The sequence below is a fragment of the Poromitra crassiceps genome, assembly GCF_964638095.1.
Source record: "Poromitra crassiceps genome assembly, chromosome: 3".
Classification (NCBI taxonomy): Eukaryota; Metazoa; Chordata; class Actinopteri; order Beryciformes; family Melamphaidae; genus Poromitra; species Poromitra crassiceps.
In genome coordinates this window covers 3,685,274-3,703,450 of record NC_139625.1, presented here as the reverse complement: position 1 = coordinate 3,703,450, position 18,177 = coordinate 3,685,274, and the positions used below count along the sequence as shown (strand labels likewise).

Sequence of the window (18,177 nt, the reverse complement as noted above, 5' to 3'; positions counted from 1 at the left end):
CCTAAACAGAATGGAAGCATAATTAATGCTATTTAGTTACAGCTGCTTTACTTCCTGCTTTTACCACCTCAAAAGGGTTGCTGTGAAATGGGTCCATTTCCCCCTGCTGCCCCGGTCACTGCTCCACCCTCTGTCGATCTGGGGAGAGCCGTAGACTAGCACCATGCTTCCTCCGACACATGGCAGGACGTAGCACGTGGGAGGATCACGCTATTCCCACCAGTTCCCTTCCTCCCCGAACAGGCGCCCCGACCGACCAGAGGAGGCGCTGGTGCAGCGACCAGGACACATACCCTCAATCCGGCTTCCCACCCGCAGACACAGCCAATCGTGCCCGTATGGACGCCCGACCACCAAGCCGGAGGTAACACGGGGACGCGAACCCGCGACCCTCGTGTTGGTAGGCAGGGAATCTACCGCTACACTACCCGGACGCCCTCACGCCCGCAGAAAGGTTGAAGCAAAAAGAGAGTTTCCCACAGAAAGGATCACATTTTTCCACATTGTTAGCAATGCTAACATGAATATCCTGGTCAATGGTACTATTATGTAGAACCTTCTAAACAGCATGCAGTCCATCCAGACAACATGGATGGACTGAGATGACCCCAAGTTTGTTATGAATCAGATAGACCTTCACTGTCCAATGGTGACCCCACACAGTGATTCATGAGACTCGTTACTCTCAGCTGTGGGTCATGAGTTGAGTTCCACTCATGGGCCAAGTAGAATTTCCCAATATTTTACATGGTTTGTTTTGCCTTGTTTAAATGTCAGCTGGTCACATCGGATATTCAAATGAACAAAGAGAGAGTGTAGACAATTACAGGAAGTGTACTTTTCTGTGAAGGAGAACTTTATCTGACACTGTCCTGATGCGGTGAACCCCCCACCAAGGCCGCGGGAAGCTGGGTGCGGTGGGTGCTGCAGCACCCCCTGGTGTTTTTTGTTTTGTTTTTGTTTTTTTACAGTGCACCTGAACGCAACATGCAAAATACCCGCTGAATAAGTGTCCAAATGTTCATGTAATTCTGGCCAATACTCCACTTCTGTTATAACATTTCAGTCTGGAAGATATAATTTTTTATGACTAAAAGGCTAAATGAATAGTTTAGAAAATGAATAGCCCATGGTACTATTAATCCGGCCCTGGATATATGGGAGGAATAGCAGGTAGGCTATCACTGTCCCTGATTCCTGAGGGTAAATTGAGTAATGCTGCAGAGAAGAGGAGAAGACACTGAATAATGACATCACAACAGTATAATCCTAATTAATTAATTAATTAATTTAAAATGAAATATTCCTCTAAATATGGCTAAAAGTCCAAAAAACGTCAAATTTTCTTCTGCGCTGCAGCACCGAGAGTCCCTTCCTTACAGCACCCCCTACCTAAAAGTACTTCCAGCGCCACTGCCCCCCACCCATCTGATGATGTTCCACCAAGAACAAGAAATCAAGCGCTAAGAATGATTTGTGAAGACGAGGGTGTTTGGGCCCAGGTCGGATCATCAGTTCATGGAGTCAAACAGTCTGACGCTCAATGTTGAATGTATGTACTGTATGAAAGTATAAAGTATAAAGTATAAAGTATATACTGTATGTTGAATGTATGTGCTGTATAATCTTTCTTTGCAGATGTAGTCATCCCCGAGAGCCCTGAGGCCTATGTTAAACTAACAGAGCAAACACTGAGAAGCCACTCCACTGGTAGGCAACAGCAGACCCCAGCATGCCCGAGTGTTTGGGGTGCCAAGTAACAGCTGCACTCTGAGTGACACCAACACGTATAATAGTGCTGCTCACTGGCTTGTACTGTGATTTGTGTTGGTTTTCTTTCTCACAGTATAACAGCAAGGCCCGCTGTAACCAATGGCAGCACTTTCTAACATTTGGGATAGGGTCAATTCCATTTTGATTGGTTTTGGAAATGGGATTCAACCTAACCCTTCTTTTAACTGGCTTTCTCCTTACCTTTGTTTGACTTGCAGTGTGCTGTGTGTTGTCGCTAACCTCTATGGAGTTTTTGGAGTTACAATGAGGCCATGTACACCTGGCATTAATTAACATGCGTTTTCTGTCATCGGATTGCAATCGGATTGTGCTTGACCACGTGAAAAAGTACAGGTGTAAACGCCCCCAAGACACATTGAAGACGGATTGCAATCCGATCGGCCAAAACCACCTCCGGAGGTGGTCAGGGACGCATTGTGTAGTGTACACATTGAACACAAGTGTAAATGCAATGTGTCCTCTCAATCTGCATACAGCAACCTTATGCGGATTGAGAGGACACCCATTTTGGGTGATCAGATTGCAATCGGATTGCAATCTGATCACCAAAAAACATGTTAACGCCGGGTGTAAATGAAATCAAGCTAATGTGGTCAAGCACTATCCGATTGCAATCTGATCACAGAAAACCCATGTTAGTGCCAGGTGTAAATGGCCTCTTTGTGTTTCAGAAAAGCATGTTGTTCATTCTGACATATAAGGAACAAGTCTGGGCCCTCTGTATTGATGATAATAATAACATCTTAAAAGTCAGCCAACTTTGCGATTGCAGATTTGGTTAAAGCAAAACATTGCTTAGCTATTCTTGAGTGTATTTCGAGGAACCACTATGCTTGAACGTAGGGTTATATTCTGCAAATATGACCAGTTGTTGTTGTCAACAGGAGATGTGAGCTCTCTGGACCGCTTCCACCTGCAGCAGCCGGAGAGCAGCCGCAGCCGCACTCCCACCAGCACAGAACAGGATGCTTCATACATGGGATACGTGAGTGTCGCTCTCTCAACACCTACTGTAGGTCTGGACTGCAGTAATCTAGCCCTCAATAAATAGATATTCTTTGCACTCAAAGCATGATAATTTATTCTCTTCTGTCTATTTTTATGCAAATTAATGATTGTTTAATTAATGAATTACAATAATCAATTAATTATAATATATAATATAATATTAATAATATAATATATAAATATATAATAATATAAATATATATAATAAATATATATATAATAATTATTAATATAATAAACATATTAATTGCTTTATTTATTACTTTTAATTAACAAATTATACAGCTTGTCTGTGCATAATGACACCGGAGCTCTACGCTGCCGTATCTGATAAACTGGTCACATATAATTATGTTACGTTCTCATGCGAAAAAATATGAAAACTTTATAACACTTTGTGTGTGTGTGTTTTTTTTTGCTTGAAAACAGCTTTTTGGCAAGTCTAAAAATGATAAAGGTAGGAGTAATCTACTTCCGGGTCTAAAACGGAATAACGATGACAAAATGATGTTATGCAGAAGCTTCCTGATATGGGCAAAATGATCAGGTGAATAAGACCAAAGAAACAAATGTCTACTTTCTAAATCAGAGGTTCTCAAAAAAAATTCAGCCAAGGACCCCTTACAAGATAGAAAATATACCGGGGACCCCCTCATTCCGATTTGTGATTTTGGGCTAAGCTTACCGGTAATTGTTTCCACGGTAACATTCTTGACTTTCAAATTGATAGGTTTCTTAGATTAGAATGTAATGCATGAACCATTTTAGATTTAAAGTATAAAATATTTTCGTTGAACTATGAAGCTTTTGCAAAAAAAAAAAAGTTTTTATTTTTATTTTCCTGAAAACTTTTCGCGGACCCCCTGGCAAAGTGCCACGGACCCCTGGGGGTCCCCGGGCCCCCATTTGAGAAACGCTATTCTAAATAATCAATGTCCAATAGCATCATCTTGGCTTGCAGATGACCCCTCAATGACAAAAACGGACAGGACACCTAACCTTGTCACCAGTCCTTTTTTGATTATCCAGTTACTGTTTGTATATCTAGGTCACACCGATGAACTATACAGCATGTCCACTCCTAAGATACATACTAATCATCTGTTCACACTAGGGATGTCACAATATATCGTCCCACAATATATCGCGATATCAAAACGTGACAATATGTATCGTTGAGATGAAATCTCATATCGCGAGAAAAAGAAGATCGTATCGTTATCGTGAACCCAATATCGTGTATCGTATCGTGAACTGAGTGTATCGTGACACCCCTAGTTCACACTGATTGGATGATGCAGAAGAAAAGCTGTAACATAATGAATCACCATCCATGCTGCAGATGCGCCTGCTGGGAGAGTGCCGCGGCACTATTGACACGGTGAAGAGGATTGGCTTTGAGCTGAAGGAGGAGGACGACACGCTGTCTGGACTGGCAGATCCCAGTAGCTCAGAGGCCCAGACATCAGGTAGGTCTGCTCCACTACATACCATACCATACACTTTATATACCATACACTTTATATACCATACACTTTATATACCATACACTTTATTGGACTCTGTCCATTTGTCTTGGACTCAAAAAGTTGTATATTACATGGGGCACCTCTGAGTGCGTATCACAAAGGCGTATACCTTCGCACGGCCGACCTGGGTTCGAATCTGACCCGTGGTCCCTTGCCGCATGCCCCCGTCTGCCCACCGTCTGCCCACCGTCCTATCAACAAAGGCAAAATGCCTAAACAATAATCTAAAAAACAAAACAAAAAAAGTTGTGTATCGGCTTTTTTAATCTTCCATTCCATTTTGTTTTCCATTGTTGGTGAGACTAGGTACACTTTGATACGCACATCCAAAAAGAGTCCATGGGCCCTATCTTCCCGACGGCGGTCATTTTGCGTTAGCGCCCGTTTTGCGCTGGAATAGCGCCGCTCAAATTATTTGAGCTCAAATCTAATTGGGGGCGTGTCGGCTCGCTGCGCTTCACGTCATCTCTGCGCATCTCGGCGCAAACCTCCATAGACGTGTTTATGCCCATATAGGATTCACAAGGTGAGATCACTCCCCTTAAAAGCCACAGCGTCACCACCATCACACACCAGCTTCTTTCTTGCTGAGAGCAAGCAGAGAAACAGAGAGAGAGAGAGAGAGAGAGAGGGAGAGAGAGAGAGAGCGAGAGAGAGAGAGAGGGAGAGAGAGAGAGAGAGAGGGGGGAGAGAGAGAGAGAGAGAGAGGAAGGGGGGGGGAACGAGAGAGGGAATCGAGAGAGAGAGAGAGAGAGAGGGGGGGGGGAACGAGAGAGGGACGAGAGAGAGAGAGAGAGAGAGAGGGGGGGGGGGGACGAGAGAGGGACGAGAGAGAGGGCCGCCGCGCAATTACGCAGTGATGTCCCAAAGCGTGCGCTTACTGTAATTAGACGTTTCGTTCATATAGGCTATAACATAGACCTACACATCTACAAATATGTGTTTCTTTAACTCATTGAGTGCCAGCCACTTTTGGAGAACGGACGCTCCCAGTGCCAGAGTTTTCAGAGCGTTTTCAGTGATTTCTCGAGGCCCACAGAATATTGTGTGATATTACTATGTAAACACCAAACACGCACAAAGAACGAGCTGGCTCTATTGTATCATCAGCAAAAAAAAGTTTATTGATACCATTTTCCGTTCTTTAGTTATGAGCCGGAGAAGATAGGTCGTTTTGAGCAAATACAGGCGTTTCAAATTATTAGCTGAGATATTCCGCCTTTTGTGAAATGCAGCATTTCAAGCACATTCACTGAGTCTGAAGATAATATTTTCTGATGTAGTGACGTGGTGTAGTTGTGTGATGCCCTGCGTGCCCCACCCCCCTCTCCCCCCCTCCCCCACTCAGCTGCAAACTCCTCCCCACACTAACACACAGCCTCACGCACCCACTCTATTTTCGGAGTGCTCCGTTTTTGTGTGCCGGGCGGCTCCCAGTGCGACACGGAAATGCCAAACCGGACTGCTGAATGGTTTGGCGTCGGGTGCTGCTTTTCTGGCGGCTAATCGTGTGGAGAAACTATACAGACAGACAGACAGAGACAGAGGGGCTCAGTTGTGGGCTCGGATTGACTCCTGTTCGCAGCCAACGTCAGCTCCAGACAGAGCAATCTATATGGCTCTGGCTGCAGCATGCATCGGTTTCTCTTTGATCACAGCTTTTTCCTCCTGTTTCTCCGGACCTGTCTCTAATCTGGAGAGCACTGTCGCCACCTAATGAGTCCGTAAAATAGGTTATACACCTTCAATAGCTCCCATATTTGTACAGGAGATGCCTGAGGCTTTCATCCACGTCCCACCGTCAAAAAACGCATTTGACGTCGATCCACGTCCTTGGCACTCAATGAGTTAATAGGGTAGAAATGTGTGAGATTTTACTTCTAGCCTATTTCAATAGCCTGTGTCAGAATTGTCCACTCTGGTTAAGCCATTGACTGCGGTCACGCCATCCTACAGGTGTTGTGCCACAAAGTGGGTCGGTGCCCTGGATGTTTTGGGCCGGCCGGCCAGGGTGGGGAGAGGCAGCTTGGCACAACACTGTCACAACTTTCTCAAAAGCAATCTACTGTTACCTCACACCACAAACCTGTATGGTCGGGAATTATGTAGCCTAATAAAACCATGACAAACAAATTCTCATTTTTAAATCAAGGTGTGTTTTTTCTGCAATGTAGGCTATAGTTGAAACTCAACATGGCATTCTGAGGAGAGAAGAGTGTGTGCAGGCGCGAGTGGAGAGTGACATCCATGCCGTGCGTAAATGTATCCAAGCAAGGATTTCCTGCACTGCATGGAGAATACTGTGTGCGCTCAGGCGTACGCCTGGCGTAGTGGGGTTTTTTGAGAGCACCCAAGGCCCCTTTTTCTAACACATTGCGCTGGAACGCCTATTTTGGAACGGGCAACGCCCAAACCTCTCTTTGCGCTCGGAACAAACCGATGGTACCTTCCCCAGAGCGCTAAATGACACTTGTGCGAGACAGATGATAGGCTAGAGGCCACGGACGCGCCTGGGCCACGCCTACGCCTGTGTCTGCGCTTAGATCCCAGCGCAAAACTGGACGGTGGAGGCAGACGATAGCTTAAGACGCAGGGAAGATAGCAATAAGAGGCGCGCAAACGGCCTCTAGCGCCGTACGAAGATAGGGCCCATGAGTCCAAGTTAATGTTGAAATAAAATGACAAGTATTTATTAAATGTTTCCAGAAATGATCAGGGCAGTTGAAGAAATGTAAATCAGTCTTTCTTCTCTTCTCTCTCATACATATATAAAACCTCCATAAACAAACATGTAACAAAAACAGCACATAGCAAATCAACACCAGTTACATAATTATTGCACCTACCACATAATTGTTTTGCATATTGCACATTTCACATATAAGTAAATAAAGAAATATATATATAAGTAAATAAGAAAGATAAGATGCACCATAAAACTAGTGCACAAGCTTGCCTCAGGGCTTTTATCCATTGGAATAAAACCCTTAACCTGTTTGTATATTTAAAATTATCTTATAGAATGTATAGTGTGTTTATTTGTTTATTTAAAAGGATCTTATATACTGTATGATATATAGTGTGTTTATTGGTTCATTTAAAAGGATCTTACTGTATATAGGATATATAGTGTGTTTATATGTTTATTTAAAAGGATCTTATATATGATATATAGTGTGTTTATTTGTTTATTTAAAAGGATCTTATATAGGATATATAGTGTGTATATAGTGTATATAGTGTGTTTATTGGTTTATTTAAAAGGATCTTATAGGATATATAGTGTGTTTATTGGTTTATTTAAAAGGATCTTATAGGATATATAGTATTTATTGGTTTATTTAAAATTATCTTATAGGATATATAGTGTTTATTGGTTTATTTAAAAGGATCTTATAGGATATATAGTGTTTATTGGTTTATTTAAAAGGATCTTATAGGATATATAGTATTTATTGGTTTATTTAAAAGGATCTTATAGGATATATATAGTGTTTATTGGTTTATTTAAAAGGATCTTATAGGATATATAGTGTGCATTGGGTGTCCTTGAAAGCCGTTCTCTTACATTCTGCACCCCTAGGAGTGATTGAGCGCTGGGAGTTGCTGCAGGCTCAGGACGTCAGCAAAGAGATGCGCAGCAAGCAGAACCAGCAGCAGTGGCAGCAGCTCAACTCGGACCTGAACAGCGTGTGGTTCTGGCTGGGCCAGACGGAGGAGGAGCTGGAGCAGCAGCGGAGGCTGGACCTCAGCACCGACATCCAGACCATCGAGCTACGCATCAGAAAGCTCAAGGTGACCCGGCTTGATTCTGAACCAACCTCACAGCCTCAGCATTTGGCATCTCGAACGTATTGTGTTTAATGCTGAAAATGCTCTTAAAACCCCTCATCTTAGTCCATGTTGATTATTCCTGATCTGCTCCTCCACTCGCTATTTGAATGGGTACAATGAGGAATAAAAGGGGCGGGGCGGCAACTTGATCCCTTCAGTCAGGATAATTGACTCTTTTTATTGTTTGTAAACAGCGATTACATATTTTGTGGGCGGCGCTAAACTGGTTGCAGGAAGTTACAACTAGCGGTTCAGCTGTCATAGAAATATGCAAGATCCTGACGCCTCCTCCACGTATTTTAAAGCTTTACCAGCAACAGACAGGTTATCTTACACAAATAAGATAACTCTTTCAATGGTGTGAGGTTTGTTGAGCCGTACTCACTGTCAGGATGGGTCTAGGATCCAACTACATCGCCAAAGTTGCAGTGCCGCACATCGTCATATTCCTAGTGGGAATGTCCAGCGTCTATACACATACGGCACAAGATGTATTTTTCCTGTACTCCGGGGATCTCTCTCGTTTCAGCTTCACTTCCTCCGAAGTTTGGATACCGCGATACGTGTGCAACTAACCCTGTGACGTCCACTCTAAATGGGTCTATTGGCCGACATGTTTCAGAACAAGCTCTTTTGTCCTTTGCCATTCGCTTTAATTCCCTGGACTGAATAGACTGAAGCTTTGCAGTCCTTGAGAAAGAAAGAGAAATGCTGTATGGTCGTAGCGCCAGCACCTCACTACAAGCTATTTCAAGCTGTTAAATGACTATGGTAAAGAGAAAGTTTAGGTTTCCTGCCTGGCACTTTATTTACATGTCACTTCTCTATCATACATACATTTTTCTAGGAACACATGAATATTTGTTGCATCAATTTTTGTCCCAACACTAGCTTTGAACAACCACACACTCCTCACTATTGATCTATTGATACTTATATACTGTATACTATACTATCTATTGATCACTTGAAGGGAATGAAGCGTACTCTATTTTGTGCATCCTTCCTTTGTCAGTCATTCTGGTTGAGACCGAGCACGAGCTTCAGGTCTTCAGTGAAAGCTGTGGTTGAGACCGAGCACGAGCTTCAGTGAAAGCTGTAAATGTTGTTTGTTAACAGGAGCTGCAGAAGGCCTACGACAAGCGCAAAGCTATTGTGCTCTCCATCAACCTGTGCAGCGCTGAGTTTGTGCAGTCTCACACAGACGAGTCCCAAGCGCTGCAGAGCAAACTGAAAGACATGAACAAGCACTGGGACCAGCTGGGCTGCTCACTGGAGGAGTGGAGATCTTCGCTACAGGACGCCCTCATGCAGTGTCATGTATGTTACCCATCGATGTTAGACGCTCGAGAATTAAGACGGGAATTTTGAGCTGGTACATTAGTTGTGTTCAGTTCCTTTGACAATTAAAAAATAATAATCGATTGACTTAAGCCTGTTTTGACAAACTCATCTGCAATGTTTTGTGACAACGATTCACAGAGTATCAAGTGTGAAATCTCTCATGAATACAATGTAATCTCTGCATCCCTGATGCACGTCTGCTCAACAGGACTTCCATGAGATGAGCCATGGTCTGCTGCTGTGGTTGGAGAACATCGACCGCAGGAGGAATGAGGTGGTTCCCATTGACCCCATCCAGGACAGTGACACTCTCCACGAGCATCATAAAACCCTCACGGTATATTGTCATGATGTTTAATATTATATATATATTTAAGCAATATAGCATGAGAGCTAGTGTGTTGTGGCAAAGATATCCCGCTGATCAGTTGTTATCCCACGAGGCCGCAGGCTGAGTGGGATAACAACTGATCAGCGGGATATATGCCACAACACACGCTGCTCCAAGTATGATAATATAAATATAATAATAATACTATAAGTCCGACTGGCATGGTATTCTGATAGAGTCAGTTGAAACACTACTGTAAGGCGGGACCTCTAGCAAGAAGATAGACGTGCGGGTGATTTGATTGGATCGTTCTGGAGACTGAAGTTGACATTGGCCAATCCTGGCGCTTGCTGAGAAGCTGAGAGCTTTCTGGAAACCCCGACAGGCAGCTCGAGCGCAGTGCTGCATTCTCAGCGCTTGCTGAGAAGCTGAGTGCTTTCTGGAAAGCCGACAGGCAGCTCGAGCGCAGCGTTGCATTCTCAGCGCTTGCTGAGAAGCTGAGTGCTTTCTGCAAAGCCCGACACCAACTAACGTTACGGGGTTAAATGCGGGGTTAACAGCCTTTTTTTTGCAAAGAAGACATTAGCCCGCATCTATTCTTGTACAAAACATAATTTTCTGCGAAGTATTAGTAAAGTTATAAGCGAAGATCGATTCACAAGGATCTGACAGCTGTCTCCGCCATTTGTTTTTTTTTAGGTAACCAAAGGCTTTTAGTAAGAGAGTTGCCATGGCAACCAATAACCCATGGCCATGGTTATTGGAGTGGGTTATTGGATTTATACAATGGCTGTGAACCAATAAGATTGCTTGATTTGAGAGAGCCGTTTTATAATATTATTTATAAAACGGCTCTCTCAAATCAAGCAATCTGATTGGTTCACAGCCATTGTATAATTCCAGTAACCGAGTTCAATAACCCATGGCCATGGGTTATTGGTTGCCATGGCAACTCTCTTACTAAGAGAGTAATAATAAGGCTTACCTCAAATGACAACGTAGAAAAAAAAATGGCGGAGACAGCTGTCAGATCCTTGTGAATCGATCTTCGCTTATAACTTTACTAATACTTCGCAGAAAATGATGTTTTGTACAAGAATAGATGCGGGCTAATGTCTTCTTTGCAAAAGAAAGGCTGTTAACCCCGCATTTAACCCCGCATTTAACCCCGTAACGTTAGTTGGTGTCGGGCTTTGCAGAAAGCATTCAGCTTCTCAGCAAGCGCTGAGAATGCAACGCTGTGCTCGAGCTGCCTGTCGGGGTTTCCAGAAAGCTCTCAGCTACTCAGCAAGCGCCAGGATTGGCCAATGTCAACTTCAGTCTCCAGAACGATCCAATCAAATCACCCGCATGTTCTTGCGGTCCCGCCTTACAGTAGTGTTTCAACTGACTGCCAGTCGGAGTCGGACTTATAGTATTATTATTATTATTATATTATCATACTTGGAAACCGTTTTATAAAAGCAATATAGCACTCGAGCTGCGTGTGTTGTGGCATATATCCCCCTGCTCAGCAGTTATCCCACTCGGCCTGCGGCCTCGTGGGATAACAGCTGATCAGGGGGATATATTTGGCACAACACACTGGCTCTCATGCTATATTGCTTAAATATATCATGGTTTTCTGTATTTCTGAGTGTGGAGGAGGGGGGGCTGTTACTAGGCGGAAACACTGGGATTGTAGTGAAACTTTACGGGCACGACTCCCACACCTCACCGTCATCTCACATCTCCCCTGTCTTTCTTGTCAACCTCCACTGGATAAAATCTAATAAAGTACAAAAATAAATATCTATAAAAAATGTGACAACATGGGCAAACGAACACATTGAGAGATTCTTTAGTTGGAATGTTGCATAATAAAGGTCAGTCAACAGCACAAACTGATTTCACCAAGTAACGGTTGTTCCTGGACCAACGGTTCTTCCTAGTGTAAGATTCATAAGCTAAATAATTTAATGCATAAATAAATAAATCATACGTTAATTAATAAGACAATAAGCTAATTACAATGTTTGAGTTCATTTAGTAAAAGAGATATTTATGTTTAGTTATATTTCCCTATGTATGTTTATGTGCATTGCTGAATCTACCTCTTTGGGATTAACTCACATTTACGTGACTAGAAGGTCTACTTGATTCTGATTGGTTCCGGGCAGAGATGTTTTGGTGGGAACACGGAAGTGACGGTGTGTGTTGTAAGATGTGAAGTGTGAAGTTAAGTAAAGCTGCCGACCTGAATTATCCGTCTCCGTCTGGTTGTTTACTATTAACCAAGAGTGATTTATCCAACCATCTAACGAACCCCCACGTTACATTTGGTGGCAGCGTGGTGTTATTTTCGGTGGTTTTGCGCATTTTGGTGAGTTTTATTCCGCCTAATTGTGGATATTTTCACATTTTTTTGTGCTACCCGGATATTTTTTTCTCTCACTCTTTAGTAACAGCTGATGAACTCTAATAGTTAAAGCTATCAGTTTTTGGAGATATCAAGGATTTTTGCAGTGTTTTCTCCACATTTTCGTGCTTTTTGGTGATTTTCCCCACTGGACATTTTCCCACCATGCCTAATGAGAATGGGAACGACGGGCCACCTGAGTCTTCCACGTCACCACAACAGAGGTCGGTGGCGCCACATGCCTTAAAGATTGATCTTCCACCTGCTTTTAAAGGAGATGGGACTGAATCTTTCACAAGTTGGTCTCGACGCTTTGAAGTGGCAGTGCAGGCTATGGTCTCACCTGACGCAGATTCGACTACAGTAATGGCCTCCATCCTTCCTACTCGCCTGGCTGATGCTGCGTTTCTGTACTGGGACAGCCTGCCAACATTAACCAAGAAGGAATATAATTCAGTGAAAGAAAAGCTCAGAGAAGTTTTCGGCCCAAAATACTTCCTGCCATTCTTCCAGACACATGTGAATGCCCGCCCTCGTAAACCAGGTGAAAGTTTGGATGTGTACAGTGCAGACATCACTCGTCTAGTGCTGGAAGCTTTTCCTGACTATGACCGCAATGCAATAGAAGGTGAGAAATTCCGCCGTTTTGTTGCTGGCTTGGACCCGACTTTGCAGTCAAAAATTCATGAAATGGGCGCAGAGAACCTTGCAGACGCCGTGCTCGTTGCCAGCCGCTGCGAGAGAGCACGCGCAGCGCTGCAACTGACTTCAACAGGATCCCCATACACACCACCTTCAGAACAGGTGGCTATGATTCGTCCTACGCATAGTGATGAGAAACTCCGTGAGGCAGTGGAACAGCTAACTCTGACTGTATCCGGCTTGAAATCTGAAGTACAGGAGTTACGGGAGAAAAACAGTTACCTGGCTCAACGTTTGGATTCCAGGCCTGACAGATCCTCCTCCTACGACGCTCGATACGGTGCACGCCGTGCATCTCCTTCGCGTTACCAAGACAGACAACACCCCAGAGACTATTACTCACCTGAGCGGTATTATGGTCGTGAGCCAGAGAACCGCTACGAACGTTGTCCTCCTCCCCCAGCTCAGCAGAGATTCCATGAGTGGGATAACAATGACAGACGTGACCGGCACCACTCTCCGTCGCGCCCAACATACCAGTACTCCAGGTATGGTCGCCATGACAATGACACTGACACTAACAGACATGGACGCAGTCCTAGTCCAGCTCCACGGAGGGATAGGGATGCAAGTCCACACACTAGGGGCAGTGTTCGTTTCCAGTCTCCTGAGAGACCTGCACGCTCTAGCTACAACCGACAGGGAAACTTTCATTAGCTGCTGTTGAGGGGCAAACATCAGCTACGGTATCACGGCCCCAGATCGATACAGCACAGTTAATACCTGATAACAATGACTCACAGCCTGATGGCTCAGTTTCTTCTAACATCCTTGCTATTGTGGAAGGAATTGAAGTGTGCGCTTTAATTGACTCTGGCTCTTTTGTCTCGATTGTGAGTGAAGATTTTCGAAACTCGCATCCAGCTTTGAAAAGACGCCCCATGACAGCTTCCTCTGTGCCAGCTCGCTCAGTCAATGGACAGCGCCTTGACATTCTAGGCAAGTTGACCATTGGGATCAGACTTGGAAAACAGCTATGGCAGCAGGAATTTGAAGTTCTCAGAGGTGCGTACCAACCAGTCATACTAGGTTGGGACTTTCTGGAGAAACACCATGCCCTCCTCGATATCAGAAACAAAGTATTGCAACTTTGGGACATGAAAATTCCTCTACTGCCCAAACGATATGAGATGGCAGCCTGCTGTAATGTGTCTGTGCTAGCATCCACTAGGATTCCAGCTATGAGTGAAACCCTAATCACAGCCTGTGTCTCAGCAGCTACACCTGCCTCACCTATGCCAACGGACTACTATGGTGTTATCATGCCCAACCCAGCCTGTGACATCATCGTGGCACACTCGCTAAGTGAAGTTCAAAATGGCACAACTGTGGTTCGAGTGTTAAATCCCTCAAATGATGACATTGAGCTACATTCTGGTCAACACCTCGGTGAGTTTCATTCTGCTTCATCTGTTGAAATCATGCCAGCTGAAGAAGAGACATGCTATGCAACCTCACCTGCATCTGTTGGCAGCATAGCAGCTGAAGAGGTATGTTGTGCAACCTCACCTGTATGTGATTTAGCTCCACCTGTGCAGATAAATGAAACAGACCTGTCACCTCCCCAAATTCAGTCTTTGAAATCACTGCTTCAAAAATACTCAGCAGTATTCAGTGCACATTCAGAAGATAGAGGTCGCACAGGCATAATCAAGCATCACATTCGCACTGGTGATGCCACGCCCGTCAAACAGAGAGCCTACAGAGTGACACCAGAACAGAGAGCTGAAATACAGACTCAAGTTGAAAACCTGTTAAAAGCGGATGTTATTGAGGAGAGCTATAGTCCCTGGGCCGCACCTGTTGTGTTAGTGCGCAAGAAAAATGGCACATGGCGCTTCTGCCTGGACTATAGAAAACTCAATGTGGTGACAATCAAAGATTCTCATCCTCTACCCAGAGTCGACGACGCACTAGATGCTCTGGCAGGCTCTGCCTGGTTCTCCACAGTGGATCTTCAACATGGCTACTGGCAAGTTGAGTTGGAAGAGGAAGACCGTGAAAAAACAGCATTCACGACAGGCAGTGGACTTTATCATTTTAAAGTTATGCCAATGGGACTCACAAATGCTCCAGCCACATGCCAACGCTTGATGGAGATGGTTCTCCGTGGCCTCCCATGGAAAACGTGCCTGGTGTATTTGGATGATGTACTCATTTACAGCCGCTCTTTCAATGAACATCTCCAGCACCTGGAAGAAATCCTCTCCAGATTTCAGTCGAGTGGCCTCAAGCTGAATCCATCAAAATGCTGTTTTGCCAGAGATCAGGTACAATTTCTGGGACATGTTGTATCTAAAAACGGCATCCAGCCAGACCCACGAAATGTGAAAAGTGTACAAGACTGGCCTACTCCATGCTCAACAACAGAAGTGAGAGCATTTGTAGGGCTTTGTTCATATTATCGCAAGTTCATTAGGAGTTTTGCACATCACAGTGTCCCCCTACATGCCCTCTATGAGAAAAATGCACCCTTCAAATGGACTTCTCAATGTCAGGATGCATTCACGTACTTGAAACATGCACTCGCAAATCCTCCTGTGGTTGCATTCCCTGATTTCACATTGCCATTCTCCCTCTACACAGATGCTTCAGGCTCTGCTGTTGGTGCTGTGCTAGCTCAGAGACAGGGACATCATGAGAAAGTCATCGCCTATGCTAGCCATGTTCTCACGAAACCAGAAAGGCAATGGTCAACTTACGATAGAGAACTCTATGCTATAGTCTGGGCAGTACGACATTTCCACCACTATCTCTACAAACAGCCCTTTGTTATTGTAACAGATCACAAACCTCTCTTGGGTCTCAGGAAAATACCTATTGACAATGACAGAACTGGCCGTCGTGCACGCTGGGCTCTTGAACTTGATCCTTTTGAGTGGACAGTAGTTTACAAAGATGGCCACCGTCACCTTAATGCAGATGCAATGTCGCGTCGCCCTGCAGACAGACCAGCAGAGCAGAGCACCTCCTGCACTGCTCCTGCCAGTCCACATCCTGATGAGAGACACTCAAATCCTGTAAGTCCATCTTGTCTTGTCAGTTCTGTACGTCACAGCTCCTGCAGTACTGATCCAAACGCAGTTTTGTGTGATAGAGATACACCACAGCCTCTTGGTCCAGAGTCACAGTGTGCTACGCAGTCTGTATCATCCACATTCATGCTTCAACTCCCTGAACAAGATCTTAAAAGGGAACAACAACAAGATTCTATGCTGTCAGAGGTCATTAGCTGGAAAGCTAAAGGTCAGAAACCGCCATACTGGCACATGAAAAAGCGCACAACTGCTGAGAAAGCACTTTGGCAAGAGTACCACAGACTCACCTTTCATAATGGTTTACTCTGTCGTAAAGTTTTCAACCCCTCCACTAAGTCAGTGCTGCATCAAGTTGTTGTCCCCCATGCCTTGAAAGACACTGTCCTACAGCTGCTGCATGGGAATCCAGTAACTGGTCATATGTCAGCAGATAAGGTCCTGAAACGTGCTCAGCAACTGTGTTACTGGCCATTCATGGCACGTGACATCAAGATGTGGTGCAAGCAATGTGTTCCTTGTGATGCGAGACGGAGTCCCATACCTCATCAGAGAGCTCCAATGAAAACAATTGTTGCTACTGAGCCCTTCCAAAAGGTTGCGGCGGACATTCTTGAGCTCCCCATCACAAGCCGTGGCAACAGATATGTGCTTGTTGTTCAGGATTATTTCTCCAAGTATGTCAATCTGTATGCCATTTCTGACCAGCGCTCCACAACAGTTGCAAAATGTCTGTTTGAAAACTTCATCTGTGAACATGGCATTCCAGAAATGTTGCACACAGATCAGGGACGTCAATTTGAGTCTGATCTAGTCAAACACCTGGGTCAACTGCTGGGCATCCAAAAGACACGAACCAGCCCATATCATCCTCAGTGTGATGGCATGATTGAAAGATTCAACAGAACACTTATTGATCAGTTAGCCAAGTCACTTCTCCAGCAGCCTGGTGAATGGGATGACTGCCTCAACCAAGTTGCTCTGGCTTACAACACCAGCCCTCACTCGACGACAGGCTTCACTCCATTCTTTCTCACACACGGTCACGAAGCTAGGATGCCTGCCAATGTGCTGTTACCTAACAACACGCCATCTTCAGCTACTCCAGGTTCTCCCGCTGACTATGTTACACAGTTGACCCAGAAACTCCAGTCAGCTTTCGGTTCTGCTGCATGGAACAGAGACTGTGCTCACAACCAGCAGAAACAACAGTATGATAAACGTGTCAAGCACACTCCCTATGTTTCTGGAGACCTCGTGTGGTTAAATGACCCCACTACATCAAAACAAAAACTCGCCCCTCACTGGAAAGGCCCCTTTGAAATATTGGAGTGCCTAGGATCTGATGTGGATTCTCCTGGAGTGACGTATAGGATTCGTTACCTCCTGGATCAGTCTGGAAAGTCCCAGATTGTCCATTACAACCGTCTCAGGCCTTACAATGCTCCTGTGCCGGATCGTGGACATGTGACACCTGCAAGTGACTCAGCGATGCAGCCTCAACTCCCTCGCTTGACTGCATTGTCAGGTGCTTTGCCCTTTAGGCCGCCCTTGCCCCCGCCTCAGCCCTTGCCCCCTCCTCAGCCCTTGCCCCGATCCCCCTCTCCCCCGTCGCCTGCTCCTCAGTGTGTACCTGCCCCCCCCTCTGGCCGAGTGGTGGTGCGCCAGTCTGACGCTGCCCCCTCTGACACTGTCCCCTTTGTGACTGTCCCCTCTGCCGCTCCTGCTGTGGGCTCTGATTCTTTGCTGCGCCCCGGTAGACGTCAAGTTAGGGAACCCCTATACCTGATGGACTATGTTCGGGAGTGAGAATGTGGCATGTTGCTTTGTTGTTGTTGTTGGCAGTTGCTTGTTTTCTCCTTATGTTATGTGAAACGAGGACGTTTCTTTTGTGAGAGAGGGAGGAAATGTAAGATTCATAAGCTAAATAATTTAATGCATAAATAAATAAATCATACGTTAATTAATAAGACAATAAGCTAATTACAATGTTTGAGTTCATTTAGTAAAAGAGATATTTATGTTTAGTTATATTTCCCTATGTATGTTTATGTGCATTGCTGAATCTACCTCTTTGGGATTAACTCACATTTACGTGACTAGAAGGTCTACTTGATTCTGATTGGTTCCGGGCAGAGATGTTTTGGTGGGAACACGGAAGTGACGGTGTGTGTTGTAAGATGTGAAGTGTGAAGTTAAGTA

At 44.8% G+C, this 18,177-nt stretch overlaps 1 protein-coding gene across 5 annotated transcripts in view; it reads left to right on the top strand.

Annotated features, from left to right (window-relative positions):
• The window catches only part of syne1b (spectrin repeat containing, nuclear envelope 1b), a gene marked incomplete at its 5' end in the record, with an annotated part of 267,667 nt that overhangs the window by 242,707 nt on the left and 6,783 nt on the right, over positions 1-18,177 (top strand). For 2 of the 5 annotated variants that reach the window (XM_083634044.1, XM_083634042.1), the window contains 6 exons: positions 1,639-1,710; positions 2,679-2,779; positions 4,145-4,271; positions 7,915-8,126; positions 9,285-9,485; positions 9,718-9,846. In XM_083634044.1, the coding sequence (XP_083490170.1) occupies positions 1,639-1,710; positions 2,679-2,779; positions 4,145-4,271; positions 7,915-8,126; positions 9,285-9,485; positions 9,718-9,846 (842 nt within the window). Of the gene's footprint in view, positions 1-1,638; positions 1,741-2,678; positions 2,780-4,144; positions 4,272-7,914; positions 8,127-9,284; positions 9,486-9,717; positions 9,847-18,177 lie in introns of all 5 variants that reach the window. The other 3 variants (XM_083634043.1, XM_083634041.1, XM_083634045.1) reach the window with 2 other exon arrangements.